Source organism: Callorhinus ursinus, unplaced genomic scaffold, assembly GCF_003265705.2.
Source record: "Callorhinus ursinus isolate GAN/ISIS: 27379988/994484 unplaced genomic scaffold, GSC_fseal_2.0 scaffold10, whole genome shotgun sequence".
Taxonomy (NCBI): Eukaryota; Metazoa; Chordata; class Mammalia; order Carnivora; family Otariidae; genus Callorhinus; species Callorhinus ursinus.
Genome location: NW_027397072.1, coordinates 19641471 through 19656141, shown reverse-complemented (window position 1 = coordinate 19656141; position 14671 = coordinate 19641471). Strand labels below are relative to the sequence as shown.

Here is a 14671-nt window from a genome sequence, read left to right as displayed (position 1 = left end):
AGGAGCAAAGACAGCAGGAGAACGAAGTTATATGAGGTTAAAGCTAGTAAGGAGCAAAGACAGCAGGAGAACGAAGTTACATGAGGTTAAAGCTAGTAAGGAGCAAAGACAGCCGGAGAACGCTGTTCGTCTTCCTTCCACATCTATGCACCTGTGACATGCTATAAAGCTTCCCTTAACAGCTCACATTTATTGAGCATTTATTAATATATTTTGGGAACTATTTTAAGTACTTTACATGGGTTAACTCATTCAATCCTCACAATGACCTAAAAAGGCACATATTGTTTTTATCCCATCTAGCACATCAAAAAAAAAGCTTAAGCAAAAAAAAAAAAAAAAAAAAGGTAAAACAACAGCAACAAAAAAGAGGGGCGCCTGAGGGCTCAGTCGGTTAAGTGTCTGCCTTCAGCTCAGGTTGTGACCCTGGGGTTCTGGGATCTACCCACATTGTCTTGCTCCCTGCTCAGCAGGGAGCCTGCTCCTCCCTCTCCCTCTGCACCGCCCTCCCCCCAGCAATTTGCTGAAGATCACAAAGCCATCGGGAGGCAGAGCTGGAAACTGAACCAAGTACCAATGCCTGTACTCTTAATCATTGCACCAGACCAAATAGTCATCGCTATGTTATTAAAATGGAACACTCAGAGCAATATGTTAATTTAGGTATACTTTTTTTACTCTTCTAGGTAATCTCTACATATTCTTAAGACTCTTCATGTTATCACAAAGTATTAATTATGCCTTTCCGAACGCAATGGCATGATACTTCTTACATAAAAATAATCACATCCTAAGATGATTTCTCACAATACTAATGATCTTCCCCTCTTTAATCAGTATAGCTATGTAGCAGTAGAGGATATTGTAGAGGATATTGTCTAATGAAAGTTCAGGCTTTGGTGATTGTGTTTAGGCACTGAGTCACACTGACTTTCGGCGAGAAACCTAGCAGCCTCTACGTGATCTGGCTTTTTCATCTGCAAAATGCAGCTACTACCATCTATCTTACATGGTTACGCGCAAACACAAAAGCCAATACCTGGTATACAGTATGTATCAGTACACATACTGGCACACGATATTTGATAGTAATCACCATAACCACTGAATGCTCTCTGGTATTTGCCAGAAAAATTGGACTTTGGCTACCTCCATCTTTTTTTTTTTTTTTTTAAAGATTTTATTTATTTGAGGGGCGCCTGAGTGGCTCAGTTGTTAAGTGTCTGTCTTCAGCTCAGGTCATGATCCCAGGGTCCTGTGATGGAGCCCCTCACAGGGCTCCCTGCTCAGTGGGAAGCTTGCTTCTCCCTCTCCCACTCCCCCGCTTGTGTTCCTTCTCTCGCTGTGTCTCTGTCAAACAAATAAAATCTTGAAAAAAAAAAAAAAAAAGATTTCGAGAGACAGACGAAAGAGTAGGAGCAGGGGAGGGCCAGAGGGACAAGCTGAGGGACAAGCTCCTCCCCACTGAATGAGGAACCGGACACAGGGCTTGATCCCTGGACCCCAAGATCATAACCTGAGCTGAAAGCAGACGCTTAACCAACTGAGCCACCCAGGTGCCCCTGTCTGTCTCCATCTGACCTCACTTTCTAGCTGGGTTCTTTCCAGATTGTTTCTTGGCTCAGGCAAAAGACCCCACGGTCAAAGGATCCCCTGATGGGAACTGAAACTACCCCCTCAAGCAATAAGAACTGCCCTGAACCAGCCAGACCCAGCCCACAATCAACTCCAAGACAATGATCAATTTGACCTTCACTGCCTACCTGTATGTACCCACCCACTTTTGTCCCACAGTTTCCTTAAACCTGGAAGGATTTTTGGCTCTCTGGATACCGTCTGAAATGCTAGTCTGCTGTCTTTCCAGCATTGGCCTCACTGAAATAAATCCCTTTCTTGTTTCACTACCACTTGTTTCTCTGCCTTTGGATTTTGTCAGTGGCTAGTGCCTGAACCTGGTATGTCTGGGACCCCCAGAACCAGGTTCCCTTGCACCCCTGTGTCCTAGCTTTAAGAAAGCAGTTTATACACAATTACTAAGTAAAAAGCCAATAAAGCTGAGCATCCAAAGTAGTTTTAGTCCTTTATCCTACCTATTTGATATGTAAATTCTATTAAGCCTCATTTTGTTAATTCAAGTCATTCAAACATTGAGTACCTACTATATGGTAGGTGGTAAGGAGATACAATGATGAGCAAGAAATAGGCTAGGTTTTTAAGAGGTTCAGAGTACAGTGTGTGGAGATGCATTATAAATAGCTCTATGCCCACAAATTTGATAACTTAGATGAAATGGACCAATTCCTTGAAAGGGACAATCCACCAAAACTTACATTAAAGAGGAACATATACAAAGGCTTGTATCTATTAAGAAAACTGAGTCTATAATTAACAATCTTCCAAAACAGAAAGCACTAGGCACAAAAGATTTCATTAGTGGGTGACTCAGTCAGTTAAGCTTAACCGGCCAGAACACCTGCTCAGGTCATGATATCAGGGTCTTGGGATGGAGCCGGGTGTGGGGCCCCCTGCTCAGGAGAGCGTCTCCTTCCCTCTCCCTCTGCCTCTCAGCCCCATTCCCCCCCAACCTACACGCACAGCGCGTGTGCACTCTCTCTCTAGCTTACTCTCTCTTAAATAAAATCTTAAAAAAATAAAAAGATTTCACTAGTAAATTCTATCAAACATTTAAGAAAGAAATGATACCAATTCTCTACAATATCTTTAAGAAAATAAAAGCAGAAGGAACACTTCTAACTCCCAACTCTTGGTTTTTCGCTCAGGTCATAATCTCATGGGTTGTGGGATCGAGCCTGACAACCCCAGGTTCTGTGCTCAGCAGAGTCGGCTCAGGATTATCTTTCTCCCTTTGCCCCTTCCCGCACTCATATGTGCACAAGCGCTCTCTCCCCCTCTCTCTCTAAAATTAATAAATAAATCTTTTTTAAAAAAATAAAGTAAATAAAACCAAAGATATTTCAAGAAAGGATAAAAACAGTATTGATGTAATTTTTGAATGTAGGTGAGGTCTAGAGCCGAAAGCCAAGAAAAAATTCTTGAGACATCTTTGGTGCAAAAATGGTGATTTTATTAAAGCATGGGGAGAGGACCCATGGGCAGAAAGAGCTGCTGCCTCCGGGTTGTGAGGCGTGGCTGATTATACACTTGGGAAGTTGGGGAGGTAAGGAGAAAGGATGCCCCTACTCAGCACTCCTCTTCCATGCCGTATTGCAAATCCTAGCTAAGTCAGTAAAACAAGTAAAGGAAATAAAAGGTTTTCAAAAGAACTTTCATATGCTAAAGAGAACCTATGAGATACTGGAGGCCTTGCCTTGGTAAAGTTAAGATTGTTTTTCCCTATAATAAAGCAATAACATTAAGTTAATTTAGAGTTTCTTTCTGGAAGTTAGGTTATTGATAAGAATGCTTTTTTTCTTCTAAATCACTAAGACATTTGTAAACTGATGGAGACTCATGACTGTGATCTTTATTAACCATTTGTTTTTTTCCTTCCCTTAGTTTTAGGGCGGCCAGCAGTGCCTGAGGAATGTCACATATATCCCACCTGGGAGTTGGGGGGATTGCAGGGTGTCAGCTTGTACTTTGCCCTCAGCTTGCCTTCTGCTTCCTCCTCAATATCTCTCATGAACATAGATACAAAAATCCTCACTGTAATCAAGTAGGATTTATTCCAGGTATGCAAGGCTGATCCAACATGAGAAAATCAATTAATATAATCCAACACATCAATACACTATAGAAGAGAAATCACGATCATATCAACAGATAAAAAGCATCTGACAACATCCAACACATTCTTTTTTAAATTTTATTCAGATTCAATTAATATATAATGTATTATTAGTTTCAGGTAGAGGTCAGTGATTCATCAGTTGTATATTATACTCAGTGCTCTCACTACATCATGTGCCCTCCTTAAGGCCCATCACCCAGTTACCCCATCCCCCCACTAACCTCCCCTCCAGCAACCCTGGCATCTATCCTAGAGTTAAGAGTTCCTTATGGAAAAAGCTAATATTTTCTGAATTAACTTGGAAATTCTAAATTGCAGTTACAAAGGCACATCTTAAAAACTGTTTTCTTTTTCATTTAGAATTAAAGCTTGGTTTTAACTTCTATCTCAGAGCATACTGAGAATTAAACATAGTACAAAATATTGCAATAAGGACCATGTTTTAAGAAATACGCTTACACTTACACTAAGCTTACACTTACACTAAGCCTACACTAAGGGTAGGCTAAATATGGCTAGGTCTGATGTTGTCTCATTCTTGATAAAAACTCTCAGCAAACTAGGAACACAGAAGAACTCTCTTAACTTGATAAAAACATCTACAAAAAACCTACAGCTAACGTCATACTTTATGACAACAAACTAGATGCTTTCCCCTTAAGATCAGGAATCAGACGAAGATGCCCCTACTCAGCACTCCTCTTCAATGCCATATTGCAAATCCTAGCTAAGTCAGTAAGACAAGTAAAGGAAATAAAAGGTATACAGATTGGGAAGGAAGAAATAAAATTCTGTGTCTGCAGATGACATGACTGTCTACACAGAAAATCCCAAATAACAACAAACTTCTGGAACTAATAAGCAATTTTAGCAAGGCTGTAGAATATAAGATTAATATATAAAAGCCAAGTGCTTTCCTATAAACCAGCAGTAACAACTGGTACCTGGAATTAAAAGCACAACACCTGGCTGGCTCAGATGGAAGAGTATGCAACTCTTGATCTCAGGGCTGTGAGTTCAAGCCCCATATTGGGTATAGAGATTACTAAAAAAAGAAAAATAACAGTAATAATAAACTTAAATAAGTAAAAGCACAACACCATATGCATCAGCAACATTTGTCAAACCCCAAAGAACTGTACAATACACAAAATGGGCCCAAATGTAAACAACAATTAATAATGTATCAATACTGGTTCCAAACTGTAATATACTACATAATACAAGATGTTAATAAGATAGGAAACTGTGTGTGTGGTGGGGAAGGGGAGGATGGGGTACGGGAACTGTGTATTTTCTGCTCAATTTTTCTTTAAACCTAAAACTACTCTTAAAAATAAAGTTTATTAGTAATAATTTTTTTAAAAAGATTTTATTTATTTATTTGGCAGAGAGAGACACAGCGAGAGAAGGAACACAAGCAAGGGAGTGAGACGGGGAGAAGCAGGCCTCCCGCTGAGCAGGGAGCCCAACGTGGGGCTTGATCCCAGGACCCTGGGATCATGACCTGAGCCGAAGGCAGACACTTTAAGACTGAGCCACCCAAGCACCACAATAATTTTTTTAAAAAGAGCATGAAAGAGGGGGCCCCTGGGTGGCTCAGTTAAGCATCCAAGTCTTGATTTCAGCTCAGGTCACAATCTCAGGGTTGTGAGATAAAGCCCTGCATTGGGCTCCACGCTGGGCATGGGGCCTGCTTAAGACTTTCATACTCTCCCTCTGCCCCTTTCCGCCAATGCACTAAAATAAAATAAAATACAAAATAAAAATGAGCATGAAAGACATTTCTGACAGGGAAAAATGGGAAAGTACACCATATTTAATTCTTTATTATTTAATTCAGGGAATCCCTTTGTATTGTACTATATTAAGATAGAATGCAGCAAAATCCCATGGGCATATGAATTTATGAAGACTTGCCTTAACACTAAAAATATCCAGACAACTTTATTATTTCATCTATGCTTTCTACTCTGTCATCCTTTCCCTTACTTGTCACTATCCTTTTATGATATAAATATCAATACTCCTCTCCATAATTTAAAAACCAGGTAACAAAGTTGTTATGGCTCAGTATATAGTCTTGAAGTTTCAGGAGATCCTCTGATAATAAAAAGTACACAAGTTCAGGAAAAGGACTTTGATATATCTATTTTGGCTACAGAATACCCTCTTCTGCTGACTTTCTCATTCACTACTGTGTTCTGAATAAATAAGGTTATCAGCCGTTGTCCAAATGGGTGAAGAATTTGCATCTGTGTATACTTCGATAGCACATTGGTAAATATGGATATTCACCACTTACAGCCTTTGAACTACTGATATAACTTAGGAAAAGTCTTTACGTTTTTTTACTGGACCAGTATTTCTAACAATATCTATTTTTGTTACAAAGAAAATTATAAAATCTATTCCTAGTATTTTTGTATAGATACCTTACTAATTATTTAATTACATTCATAGTACTGATACATATTACAACACCCCAATAAAAATCCCTAGACTGATTTCCATTGAACTTCCTTAGGAAGACAACTATTTACATGTGGTGTCATAACTTATTACTGGGAGAATTAAGTGCATCCTGGGTGATTCCACTGGGTAAGGACTCTTGAAAGTTTGTGCCTGGTTTCCTCTGAACTTCACCCCATGTGCTTTTTCCCCTTTGCTGATTTTTCATTGTATCTTTTCATTATAATGAAATAAATCATGGTCATTAGTATGACTATATGCTGAGTCCTTTGCATCTTCTCAGCAAATAATCAAACCTGGGGGTGGTCTTAGAGGCCCTCTGACACAATCTCACAATTATAGTTAGTATCAAATATTTATATAAAACAATAGAAAAATAATATTTGTTTAGTATAGAAGCATTTACAAAGTATTTTTAAGTATGAAATAGCTGTCTTTCTCCTTAAATGGACAATGAATGGGAGAATTTACCTCTCCCATTTATTTACTATTCCCAAATTTACTATTTAAAACAAACAGCATAATACAAAAATAAACATTCCACCTCAGATAAGTGAAAATAAAATATTCTATATTGATAAGAACCATAGATTTTGCACCTACCATTTACTGAGTGCCTACTATGTGCTATCATTACTATTTTTTTATTTTTATTTTTTTTTAAAGATTTTATTTATTTATTTGAGAGAGAGAATGAGAGATAGCACGAGAGGGAAGAGGGTCAGAGGGAGAAGCAGACTCCCTGCCGAGCAGGGAGCCCGATGTGGGACTCGATCCCGGGACTCCAGGATCATGACCTGAGCCGAAGGCAGTCGCTTAACCAACTGAGCCACCCAGGCGCCCTCATTACTATTTTTTTAAAGATTTTATTTTAGAGGCCCCTGGGTGGCTCAGTTGCTTAAGCATCCAACTCTTGATTTCGGCTCAGGACATGATCTGAGCCTTGCCCAACTCTTGATTTCATGATATGAGCCTCATGAGACTGAGCCCCACATAGCACTCTGCGCTCATTGGGGAGTCGGCCTGAGATTCTGGTCTCCCTTTGCTCCTCCCCCACCCCACGCACGCTAGGGTGCACTCTCTCTCTCAAATAAATAAATAAATCTTTCACAAGCCTGAGATCAAGAGTGGCACACTCCACCAACTGAACCACCCAGGCACCCCTGTGCTAATAATTTCTAAGTGCTTTATGTCAGCTATCTAATTCTCATAAAAACCTTTCAGGTACAAACATATACGTACCCCCCGTCTCTGTTTTGTAGATAAGATACAGAAGCTCAAAGAATCTACCTAAGTCGCTCTAAGGCCAAAGAGGTAGTAAAGACAACGATGGGATTCAAACTTGTTTATCTGACTCCAGAGCCATTGTATTTCCACTACGACGGGATTCAAACTTGTTTATCTGACTCCAGAGCCATTGTATTTCCACTACGACTCCAAGACAATACGACATAAGAGACTAACCAAGTGGAACAGTTACTTGAATTTCTCACTTAACAGAAGTAATATGCTAACAGAGAGAAATTTAACATTTTAATAACAAAAACATGTAAAACTTCATTAGAATCCATTCAATGCAGTTTTGATAAAAAAATTACTTTAAAATATATTACTATTAGCTATTTTTTTTTAAAAGATTTTATTTATTTATTTGACACAGAGAGACACAGCGAGAGAGGGAACACAAGCAGGGGGAGTGGGAGAGGGAGAAGCAGGCTTCCCACTGAGCAGGGAGCCCGATGTGGGGCTCGATCCCAGGACCCTGGGACCATGACCTGAGCCGAAGGCAGACGCTAATGACTGAACCACCCAGGCGCCCCAACCATTAGCTATTTAACTGAAAGACCCATAATGAAAACTTACTGTATCTGTCAGTGAAATACAGTAAAAATAGATACTAAGAAATGCAGTAACAAAGAAATGCAAAGCTTGAATTAACTTACCATTCTTCTTTTATACTTTCGAGATTATCTACTTCTTTCATTCTTTTGTCTTACTGTAAAAGTAAAAATAAACAAAAACTAAAGTCCTCAAGTATTAAAAGTTCATTCTTATATATGCATTAATAATCTTTGACATAAGCTATTAGGTGTCCCTAAAGTAGCACTGAAAGGGTCTTAAGAACTTATGTGACCAAACTCAAAGCTGTCATTTTCATCTACAGAGTACAATAAAAAATAAATTTTGGAATCTAATAATCTTCCAACAAAAGAAATTTTTTTACAACTATTTCTTAAGAATTATGATAAAAATTATAGTGTGCCCTTTGGTTTAACAAACAAAAGTGAATGAAACATTCTTATTCTCATTCTTACAATTCCTTGGGGAAGCAAACTGACGAGATGTACAGTATACAATTCAGTGGCATCAATTATATCTGCAATGTTGTACAATCATTACCACTATCCATTTCCTAGACTCTTTCAACTTCCCAAAAAGAAACTCTGTACCCATTAAACAATAACTCCCTCTTCCTCTCTCTTCCCAGGCCTAGTAACCCCTATTCTACCTTCTGCCCTTATGAATTTGCCTTGTATTTCACATAAATAGAATCATACATTTGTCCTTTTGTGTCTGGCTTATTTCACTTAACATAAATTCTTTCCTTTTATGGCTAATATTCCATTGTATGTATATACATTTTGTTTACACATTCATCTGTTTTTTCCCAAGATTTTATTTATTAGAGAGCACATGTGCGCACACGCATGAGCGGGCGGGAGGGGCAGGCAGAGGGAGAAGCAGACTCCCTCTAAGCAGGGGACCAGATGTGGGGCTAGATCCCAGGACTCCGGGATCATGCAGACGTTTAACTGACTGAGCCACCCAGGCACCCCTACACATCTGGTGATGGACCTTTGGACTGTTTACACCTCTGGCTATTGTGAATAATTTTGTATTCCCTCCAGCAATGTACCAGGGTTCTAATTTCTCCACATCCTTGCCAATACTTGTCAGTTTGTTTTATTAAATAATACCATCCTAATAAAGTGTATCTCATTGTGACTAGTGATGTCGAGCATCTTCTTCATGTGCTTATTGGCCATTTGTCTATCTTCTTTGGAGAAATACCCATTCGGGTGCTTTGCCCATTTTTGATGTGTTTTGCCTGCTCTTTTTAAGTTGCATTTTTCTTGATTCAGCATTTGCTTGGCTGCTATACACCATGAACTACTTTCCAGAGTTCTAAGTTGGTTCTAACAGCTTCTGCGTGTTTTTCAATGTTTCTGTGGGAACATGAGCTTCCAACTGCCTATTTTGCCATTTTGCTGATGTGACCGTCAATATTGTTTCTTTAAAGATTTTGAGAGAGAGTGCGCAAGAGAACAAGCAGGGGGGAGGAGAAGGGAGCCCAGCGTAGGGCTCAATCCCAGCACCCCGGAATCATGACCTGAGCCTAAGGCAGATGCTTAACCAACTAAGCCACCCAGGCACCCCCTCAACTTTAATTTAAAAATTTTAAATCTCAGATCTGTTTGGAACTTATCTTAGTTACAGTGATTCCACATGACAGTTGAGTTTACTGAACAGTCCACCCTAAAAAAAAATAAAAGTCAATCTTTTATGTTTTTTTTTTTTTAGCTCTAAGAGTATGGACTCATGGGTTTTAGTCAATGTTTTGATGTTCCATTTATTTTGATGTTCCATTTCCCAGATTTGTCCCACGGGAACCCCTTCAGTGTGATGTCCTTTTGATACGTATTCATCATCCTGTGAACACCTTCTTACTTTCTGGAGCAAGAAGATGCTCCAGGATCATTTGTTCTTTCTCTGCCCCAGCCCACGAATCAGACTTTTCTCTGAGGAGCCGTAGTTACTTTTTTTTTTTTTTTTATAACTGTATTTAGAAACCAAGATCTGGGTGTTTGGCATGTTTGTTTTTTCTACTGTGTTGTTGCTTCCAGGACCTCAGAGTGGACAGATGGCTTGGACTACTTTAAACACTGATTTGTTTGCTTGTTTCTTACAACAGTTTTTATAAAGGCAAAACACTAATAGAGAAAGTTTGGGAAAGAGAGAAAATAATCGATATTTTTATTACCCCCAACAGTAACTATTTAAACTTTTGTTTCTTCCCATCCATTTCTTCATACACATTCAAATGCACTGCTACTATATTAATGATTTTTGTTTCCTGTAATTTTCATTTCTGTGCTTTTTCCATTTGGCTACATCAATTGCTTCATAATTATTTTTAAAGGATACATATTATTCCATCAGGCAGCTATACCATGACTACTGGGAATTTAGTTCCCTTTCAATTTTTCCTAACAAATAACAGCTGTGGTGGGTAAATTCTGTGTATACAGCTTACTTTGAGGTTCCTTTAAACTCCCAAAAATGTGGAAAATCAGGGTGAAAAATATATGAATATTTTTTTTAAAAGATTTTATTTATTTATTTGAGAGAGAGAGAATGAGAGAAAGCACGAGAGGGAAGAGGGTCAGAGGGAGAAGCAGACTCCCTGCTGAGCAGGAAGCCCGATGTGGGACTCAATCCTGGGACTCCAGGATCATGACCTGAGCCGAAAGCAGTCACTTAACCAACTGAGCCACCCAGGCGCCCTATATGAATATTTCTATAACATGTAAATAGTGTATGTCTATATTTAAAAATGTAAGCACATTTGGGGGCGACTGGGTGGCTCAGTTGGTTAAGCATCTGCCTTCGGCTCAGGTCATGATCCCAGAGTCCTGGGATCGAGCCCTGCATTGGGCTCCCTGCTCAGTGGGGAGCCTGCTTCTCCCTCTGCCTGCTGCTCCCCCTGCTTATGCTCTCTCTCTCTCTCTCTCTCTCTCTGTCAAATAAATAAATAAATAAAATCTTTAAAAAAAAAAGTAAGCATATTTGAATAGAAGGCAAACCTGCAAAGTAATAGCCACTGAAGATCCACCAGAGCCATCCTAAAGCCATGAGAACAAGAAAATGGCCACAAGTAGTCCACTGCTACCACTTAAAGCGCTCTCTCAGGGACGCCTGGGTGGCTCAGCCATTAAGCGTCTGCCTTCGGCTCAGGTCATGGTCCCAGGATCCTGGGATCGAGCCCCGCATCGGGCTCCCTGCTCCGCGGGAAGCCTGCTTCTGCCTCTCCCATTCCCCTGCTTGTGTTCCCTTTCTCGCTGTGTCTGTCAAATAAATAAATAAAATCTTAAAAAAATAAAAATAAAAATAAAATAAAGCACTCTCTCAAAAAAAAGTCTCCAAAGTACCTGGGGGTGAATTTAATCTGGTAACTGAGGATTTGGTGGCAGGAGCCTTTCACCCAATAAAAATCAGTCTCTGGGCGCCTGGGTGGCTCGGTTGGTTGAGCGACTGCCTTCGGCTCGGGTCGTGGTCCCGGAGTCCCGGGATCGAGTCCCGCATCGGGCTCCTGGCTCGGGGGGGAGCCTGCTTCTCCCTCTGACCTTCTCCCCTCTCATGCTGTTTCTCTCTCTCTCTCTCTCTCAAATAAATAAAATCTTTAAAAAAAAATAAAAAATAAAAAAAATAAAAATAAAAATCAGTCTGAATGATCTTAGGGCCTGCGAATGGAGCTGGGCCAATAACCACAGCAATTTGTGTTGAGCACTAATTCCCACTTAGCCTCTGTTTTGCTAGGAATTGAAGTAGGATAGTGGACTTTGCTCTGGAAAATATCCTATCATTGAAAGTTGTTATAGATACCTCTAGCTTTAATTATGAATTGAATATAAATTGATAGCAAATTTATTTCCTAACCCTTTCATGAGACAATTAGTGAAAAATTCTGAAAGACAAGGAGAAACAGGAAGGCAAGGAAAAAGGAAGAAATGCAATGGGGCTGAGGAGTGAGTGTGGAATATAAAGTGAGGGACAGCAACATCAATGGCATCCCAACAATAACTTCAGACTCTGCCTTGTAGCTAGAGAGTAAAGTAGGAGTCACTAAAGCCACAGCATCCAAGAGGATGGCATCCAACAATTAAGGCAAATTGGATGTCTCTACTGTATCAAGTTATTTTGTATTTCTAATTCTTAATCCTTCCTGTAATGCTTTTCCAAAATTATTCTCTAAACTTAAAAATGCAAATAGACCATTTCATTCAAAGAATCTTAGTCAATATTAATTATATGTAAGGCACCTGATTAGGCATTAGTTTTACAAAGTAATAAACCAGACAAGAAGATTTTTTTGTACCAATAATTTGCATAGATTATAAAGATTTATATAGATTAAATAGATTATATGTAAACTACATGCTTTAAAAATGCAGCCATGGGGCACCTGGGTGGCTCAGTAGGTTAAGCATCTGCCTTCGGCTCAGGTCATGATCCTGGAGTCCCAGGCTGGAGTCCCCTGTCTGGCTCCCTGCTCAGCGGGGAGCCTGCTTCTCCCTCTCCCTCGACCCCTCCCCCTGCTCCTTTTCTCTACGTCTCTCTCTCACTCACTCTCAAATAAAATATTAAAAAATAAATAAAAACGCAGGCATTAAAAATGATTGTTAAATATAAGATACAATATTTTCAATGTTCTTTTGAGTTTGCAATGTTTATTACAGTTACTGGATAAATATAAGCACCATCTTTGGACCGAGGATGGACCTGAGGTCTAAGGGGAAAAAAAATAGTGTATATTTTTACTCATTGTATAGAAAAAATCTGAACTAAAACCATTAAGAGGATGCAAGAAGGTAAAGGAGGTAAACGTAAGAAAGCTGAGATCGTTAATCTATCCTAATAGGAATATGAAAGGCAATGTTCAACAATAAGGACTCAGAATGTACATGCTGTTTAGAAATATGACTGTAAATAACAGAAAAAACAGCTACGGTCAAAGGTAGTTGTACTTAGGGAAAGGGAATGGAGCATTTTTAGTTTTCTAACACTACTGTCTTTTCAACTACATGTATATATTATTCTAATTTAAAATAATTAAAAAGCAGAAAAAAATTAAAAACATATTCAGAAAACCAGAATCTCATGTTCACCAATTTTTTCTAAGACTTTGTCCTTCAAATCTTGTATTTCTAAACCTTAATTGCTTCCCTTTAAAATTCTTCCCCTTCAAACATACACAAAATAGAGAAAAATATAAACACCCATCCCAACCATTCAGGTATCAGAAGTTTACATTTTGACTTATTTACTTCTTTTTTAAGAAATAAAGCATTATGAGATGCCTGGGTGGCTCAGTTGGTTGGGGTGCGACTTGATTTTGGCGTGGGCTGTGGTCTCGGGGTTCTGTGCCCTACACAGGGCTCCGGGTTCAGGGCAAGTCTGCTTCTCCCTTTCCCTCTGCTCCTCCCACTGCTTCAGCATGCGCAGGCTCTCTCTCTCAAATAAATAAATAAAATCTTAAAAAAAAAAAAGCATTATAGAATTGAAAACCATTTCAGGTAAAAATGTTATTAAATGGTATGTCTTTTTTTTTTTTTAAGATTTTATTTATTGGGAGCCTGGGTGGCTCAGTTGGTTAAGCAACTGCTTTCGGCCCAGGTCATGATCCTGGAGTCCCGGGATCGAGTCCCACATCAGGCTCCCTGCTCGGCGGGGAGTCTGCTTCTCCCTCTGACCCTCTTCCCTCTCGTGCTCTCTATCTCTCATTCTCTCTCTCTCAAATAAATAAATAAAATCTTTAAAATGTGCATCTTATTGCATATTAATTATACCCGAAGTTATTAAAAATGTGTATTTATTTAGCACCTACTATACACCAGGTATGATTCTAGGTGCTCGATACATACGGAACAAAGTAGACAAAGATTCCAACCCTTGTGGACATTATATCCTGGTGGTGGTGTTTCTAACATTATTTTCAACTACTCTAAAATAATCCCTTAATTTAGATACGATCCTTATTATGTCATAAACATAACATGTTCATAACACTTCTTTGTTCATACTGTAATCATCCTTCTGGGCATTTAAATCCTAATTATCTTTCAAGTCCCATGTCTACCATAAAGGTAAAATATTAAATCCATATTAATATTCCTCTCCTAAAGCATGTAGATTTTCGGTATTTAAATTATATTGTCTGAGACTGTTTACTGTTGGGTTTTTTTGTGTGTTTTTTAACTGGATCTAAGATCCTTGAGGACAGGTATCATGACTTACACATTGCCTGTTTCTTCCACAATGCCTGGCCTAGTCCAAAACCAAGAGGAGCCATCCCTGAAGTTTATTTCACTATGTTTCCCTTTAACAGGTTATTGTTCTCTAGCAAATTGCTAATTTTGGGGGGGGGGCACTAATTTTATTTTTTTAAAATTTTTATGTTAATCACCATATATTACATCATTAGTTTTTGATGTAGTGATCCATGATTCACTGTTTGTGCATTACACCCAGTGCTCCACGCAGAACGTGCCCTTTAATACCCATCACCAGGCTAACCCATCCCCCACCCCGCTCCCCTCTAGAACCCTCCGTTTGTTTTTCAGAGTCCATCATCTCTCATGGTTCGTCTCCCCCTCTGATTCCCCCCCC

The 14671-nt window shown here is 39.2% G+C and overlaps 1 protein-coding gene across 6 annotated transcripts in view; it reads right to left on the bottom strand.

Annotated features, from left to right (window-relative positions):
* Positions 1–14671, bottom strand: part of UBXN2A (UBX domain protein 2A) — a 43101-nt gene that overhangs the window by 20672 nt on the left and 7758 nt on the right. For 2 of the 6 annotated variants that reach the window (XM_025867807.2, XM_073897058.1), the window contains exon 2: positions 8167–8219. In XM_025867807.2, the coding sequence (XP_025723592.1) occupies positions 8167–8207 (41 nt within the window). In that variant the 5' untranslated portion in view covers positions 8208–8219. Of the gene's footprint in view, positions 1–8166; positions 8416–14671 lie in introns of those variants that run through there. The other 4 variants (XR_012379642.1, XM_073897061.1, XM_073897060.1 and 1 more) reach the window with 4 other exon arrangements.